The following is a 6,000-nucleotide window of genomic DNA, read 5'->3' as shown; positions in this document are numbered from 1 at the left end:
TGATCCCCTAGATTCTCCAGATAGTGTATCACACAAGACTGTCTTCTTTCCATCTGGCTTTATCTCTGCAAGGAACATGCTTCATGTAGAGAACACCAGTCTTCTTTTTCCACCCACACACCGAAGCAAAAAAATTGAGGTGAATCCATAGAAACTCCCAGTAGCTGTACAGCAGAAATCACAAAGTTCGAGTCAAATATATTTTTCCCTTTTTTTCATCCACATCAAAGGCATGAATACAACAAGGCATTGTTAGTTGTGGTGGGCAAACTGAAGAGTCTGCTGATATAACAGATCAGGTTTTTAAGGCCTTTGTCTATGCAGAGTTACAATAATGCAGAAGCCAAATTGATTAGAAAGACAGGAGAGAAGAAAAAAATGACAGAAACTGAAAAAGAGAGAGAGAGAGGAGATACGTCTCAGTAATGTCTAAAAAGTCAATACTGTGTCTACAGATGGAGAAGTGCACATTGCTTGCCCTTTGAAAGCTTCTCCGCAACTTTGTCATTAATACTGTCAAAGTTAAGAACACATTTTAATGGAGTTCAGCGGCAGTTGAACACATTCATTCCTGCAGAAATGCTAGGAGACTTTAGCCTAAAATATCCAAGTAGACTGGAGATGCCTTGGCCAAGTTCTGGAGGAGGGAATGGATTTCTTTGATGTTGAGCCTCATGTGAGGCTCCCGTTGCCAACAGCCCAGCATCAAGTCATACACTTCCTTGGGGCATGTGCGAGGTCGCTGCAAGACTCGGCCCTGAGTGATGCACTCAATCACCTATGAGAAATCACAAGGAAAGGATCAGCACAGCTTCGCCAACTATGTGGGGCTCATCCATGGAGGAGTTAACTGCTAATCACCACAGCAGCCTCACTGCTGGCAGTCACTCAGCCAGCTCCGCCAAGGGCTGCATTTCTAGGTAGACTCATGAGCAGCAGGATGAGATCTGGAAAAATCACTGTAATGTAAACTGTCAAGAAGGCCATGTTGCCCCTTCCACTCATCAGGAAATGATAGGAAGTAATCCCATACCTCCTCTCTCTACCCATCTATCAACCTCACCTCATCTCAGAAGGAGGCTAAGTCTTCACCCAGCTCACACAGAGCATCAATGCCTCTCCCTCCATCCCTCCTTAAACTTACGAGTATCACTGTGGCTAATCTCTGGAAAGCAGTTACTTGTGACTGCCTGGAAATCAAGAGATCTCCAGATTACTTGCATCTATTCAAGAATGGTTTTGGACAACCACTCTGCAACAATGACACGTATGGTATGGAATTGAAATCACCCAAAGCCTGTTCAGGAGATAGCTAAGCTCTTTTTCATTGCCTCATGGTCTTTCTCAATACCTATACAAAGGAAAAAGCTAAATTCCAACTGGTATAATTCTGCTTGGACAGCTTCCATCCACCCTGGGGAGAGAAGGGTGAAAAGGAAGAAATTCAACCTCAAAGTTCATGACAATACCATAAATACCTGATATCAGGAGGTTTGCCTTTACTAAATAAATTTGTTGCTGTCCCTTCTCCAGAGAAGCTACACCAACAGTTAACATGGCAGCCTTCCCAATGCAGTTTGAGAATGTATTACACACACCTCGTTGTTTGAGAGCTGATACCATGGCTGTTTGCCATACGTAAAGATTTCCCATAATACAACACCCAAGCTCCAGACATCGCTTTCTGTGGTGAACTTCCTGTACATGATACTCTCTGGAGGCATCCAACGAATGGGCAGCATGGTGTGACCCCCAACCTGAGAAAAACAAATGAAAGAGTCAGAAATAATTCCTCCAGACCCTCACAAGGAAGAGTATCAAGACATTAAAAAAGGAGAATCCATGCTTTCTTTTTTTTCCGATCTGTTACCATTCCCTTCAAGGAGCTTTTAAGAACCAGGGATTCATGGTCCAAACTCCTCTCCCGCCAACAACAACCACTACTATGATATGTTTCTCAAGAGAATCCCCAAAGTCATTGTTTCTGAAGTGCAAACTCATCTTTCTTTAACATCTACTTGGCACACTCTACCCAAGGAACAGGAAGCTCTGTAAAATTATTAATTAATTTAGCCTACCAACCCACTTTAAATTAGGCCAGTCTTACTCTCCATTTTAACACTCAGAAAACTAAAAAAAGATTCATGAAATGAAATCTTCACTGATGATTCTCCTAGAAGCTCAGCAATATCAACTGAAATCCAGGAAGACAGAGTGGTATGACTGCATGACATGGTAGGATCAGGATCTGTATGGTTTAATATCCTAATTCTGAGTGAATTAAAGCAATGCTATCTTCTGTTAATAATTTTCAAAGTTAATGCACCAAATTATTTTGTTTCACATTAACTACCCAGTCCTACACAGCTTTAAAGAAAACATTCAGTCCCTTGGACATATTCCCTGGATAATAAACAACTTGTAAGACATAGAGTCTTATCCCAAATCAACTCATGTTGAATGGGATCTTTCACTGAATGAATGCCTTTCTGAAAGTCTCTCAGAACATTTTTCATTTTCCCCAGAATGCTATACTTGCTTATAATTAGGTTTCCTAACCTTAATATAAATTTTAAAAAATCTCATATTTCCAGTTTCTAAATAATTTATCATTCCTCATATGTCCCATTCTGACTGGATCACATCAATAAAGAAATCCACTCAAGTACTTTTAAAATAGTGTAACTGCTGAGATAGTGTGATGCAGATATACAGATATTCTGATTACTTTTGCATCAAGACAGCTGTGAATATTTCCAAGGAAGTTAAAAAAAAAGGAAAGCTTTTTCAAGGACATCTAACTTTTGATTAACTCTCATTTTGCTGTCTGAAAATGTATTTAGTTCTGAAACCACATTTGCACTTTCAAGATTCTGTCAATTCAAAACAACATTTCTCCTTGTGGGACTTTACATTTGTTGTCATAAATAATGCCCTCCTTGTTCTCATGTTGAAACAGCAAATGGAAGGAAAACCCAACAGAAGTTCAGTCAGGGTTCACATTATTTCTAAATCACGCAAAGCATCCATTTCTAGCTATTTGTCAGTAATTCAGCGTAGGCGCAGCATACCAAAAACACAGCTATGGCTGTGAGAGCTCAACCCTGTTCTGTGCTCGCCACAAATCAACACTTGCTACTGACTCCAGAAAAACTGAAAGTCATGCTAAAACTTTCATAGACTTCGTCTATTACTACGCTCTTCTCCTCCTCCACCTACATGAGATGTCATGAGAGCGATGGAGGAGTACTTTTTGTCAGGATGCTGAATGAAAGGCAGGGCTCCTGACTTCAGTTCCTGGCTACATTGAGTATTTGCTTCTGACTCAATGCAGGTTGCTGTGCACAGGTTTCAGAGCCATTCAAAAGAGGACCCAATTCCTGCAGCTTTCCGCCTAAATTAAAAACATACAGGTAAGCACTCCATTGACAGAGAATGGATACACATTTTTAAGTGCTTTGCTCAATCCAGCCCATTCGTCTCTGTTACAGTTTACCCCTCTGGCAGGCAGACTGGCTGTAAGGCTCTGTGAGTCAATATTTTTAATCATCTTTGACTGACAAGTCACTCAATGATGTGGAGAGTTTGAAGTAACACACAAACAACCTGAGATGCAAACAAAGCTTCAGTTTCCCACCTTATCATAACCTAAACTGACACGGCAATGAAACAGCTCCCAACCACCACTTTTACCCCCATCTCGAGAGGTATTTCATTACAGAGTCAGAAAAGTTAGTCCCTTAGAAAAATGCAGATACATACACCTGGACAAAGGGCAAGTGCCATTAAAAGCTCGTTAGTGATGAGAAGCTTTTGGTCTCATCAAATATTAAAACGGCTCTTAGATGTCTATGCTCATATAATCTATATGCTCATCATATAGCCTCTGGTACTGGTTCTTTTCAGCAATTTCTTTGACTCATTCCTTAAAAATTAATGAAAGCTATAAACAATAAAATATGTGTCTCTATTTTTTCTTATTTGTCATATCTCACATGAAGAGATTTTGAAAAAGTAATTAAAAGAAAAACACCCTCCAAATCTTCTTTTCCCATGGTGTCTTGCTACAGAATCACAGTGTATTTGTGGTAGGCCTCTACGCTGTTTCCAAAGACATTCAGTAAAATGAATGACACACCTCTAGAGTGGTGATGATAAATTGTCACCAAATGATGGCTCTGCGATGAACTGATCTGTAACATCACAGACCTAGCTGTCTCTCTTTGCAGTCATAGCAAGACTGACTCATCAGTATTAACACCAAGAATCGGATTTACAGATAAGCATGAGCCACAGGGCTCTTTGGTGTTCTTCCTACATCATCTTGCCTGCAGCTGTGTCCATTTCTGTCCCTCAAGGCAGAAGACTTCACTGGGCAGAGTACTTGTCCAGGACTGAGAAGTCCTGAGGTGTCTCCATCTCTATCATTGTCAATATCAATCATTTTAGGCAAAGTTACTTCCAATGCCTCATCATCTTTGTGAAGATCATATTTAATGCCTTGAAAAGCATCAATAAAAGTATTATAAGGGGTACTCTTCTTGCCAGATGGCATTGCCATGAAGAGAGGCTATCTGTGCAACACTGAGCATCACCTGTGGCAGGCTGAGCATCTACCCGTGGTCCAAGAGCACCTTCGGTTTCAACTCAGATTTCAATTCAGCCACATCACAGGTCAGGACCTGGCCAAAGGCACCTTCTCTAAATGCACGTTTCTTTCTCTATTAATGATCAGTGGTTACTGTGTCAACACTCACTCAGCTCAGAAAAGCCTTTAGGGTTGTGTTAGGTATATGATTAAAATGAAGCACATGCTTCAGAACTTTCTTGAGCTGAAGCCTGGGACTTGACACCACTGATTGCAGGATGCCTGAAACAAATTGCCAGACAGTTGTGAGCTTCTTTCGATCTTTATCGAACTGTTGAGTCGAAGCACCTGCAGTTGTGCCGTAATAGCAGTGAAGGGAGATGGAGTGCATTTTTGCTGTTGTTGCCAAACCCCCAGCAAGGCTAAGGGATTTTTTCCAAGAAGAACCAACGAAGGAAAACATGACTACACCGACCAAACTTTAACGATGCTGAGTGCTTCAAAGGGATGCCTTCTGTGTATGCTTTAGTAAGAAATACAAGTATTACACAGCTCTCAGATATCAGCATTCTGCAGGATAAAGTCCCTGCTATGCACACTGTAACTGCAGTGCTGCTTGATACACATAATTTTAAAATGATTGTGTGCTAAGCAGACTATAGTTGCAGGTAAGTAACACCTTTATATTCAGCCTCGCTAAGGTTATGACACGTTTACAAGCATTACAGTTTTAACTTAATATGCTATCAGTTTAAAATCCATACTGTAGCTGTAAAAATGCTGCAAAAATGACCATTTTATGGATACAAATTAGAGTATATTTTCTTGACGCTTATCTGAAAGCAGCTGCATTTTAATGGTTCATTTTTATTTAGAATTGCACTTCTACAGAAGTTCTGGGACTTAAGTATTTGCTTGCAGATGTCAGTTTATGAAAGCAAGCACTCCCTAGCCCAGCCGTAGCCTTGTATTACGTTCACTAGTTGCTTTTACTAGCAATATTGGGCTAGAAACTAAATCAGAAAGCCTGGTGAATTAGCTTCTGCAACGTGCAAACGGCCCACGTGGAGGAGACTGCTATGTCAGATGAGTGAACTGTAATGTTCTCCAAAGAAACACGTCCAAGGGGAAACTGCCACACTGTTCCATGTATGAAATGTTGCACTTTCAACAATAACAATGTCATTCCACTTGTCACCACTTCCAGCACTCATCTTTTAAATGAATTTAGCACTTTGAAAGGTGCCAGATAAACCAACCTTGAACATTGTTTTCATCTATTTGCAAACCTCAGGCTTCAAGGATTGCTGTAGAAGCACCATGTCTTAGCCTTGAAGCAAGGCATCTAATTCCAGAGTTTGCTAAAGTTTGTTCACTTTCTGGCTTCATATGTTCCATATCCTGCTTCACAG

The 6,000-nt window shown here is 40.6% G+C and overlaps 1 protein-coding gene across 2 annotated transcripts in view; it reads right to left on the bottom strand.

Moving 5' to 3' along the window:
• Nucleotides 1-592: 592 nt before the first annotated feature.
• The window catches only part of NTRK2 (neurotrophic receptor tyrosine kinase 2), a 202,804-nt gene continuing 197,396 nt past the window's right edge, over nt 593-6,000 (bottom strand). For both annotated transcript variants that reach the window (XM_059833218.1, XM_059833217.1), the window contains 2 exons: nt 1,599-1,757; nt 593-778 (listed from right to left, as the gene is read on the bottom strand). In XM_059833218.1, coding sequence (XP_059689201.1) covers nt 593-778; nt 1,599-1,757 — 345 coding nt within the window. The remainder of the gene's footprint in view (nt 779-1,598; nt 1,758-6,000) is intronic.

Source organism: Gavia stellata, chromosome Z (genome assembly GCF_030936135.1).
Source record: "Gavia stellata isolate bGavSte3 chromosome Z, bGavSte3.hap2, whole genome shotgun sequence".
Lineage (NCBI taxonomy): Eukaryota > Metazoa > Chordata > Aves > Gaviiformes > Gaviidae > Gavia > Gavia stellata.
The sequence above is the reverse complement of the archived record's forward strand: the minus strand, read 5'-3'. Positions and strand labels throughout refer to the sequence as shown.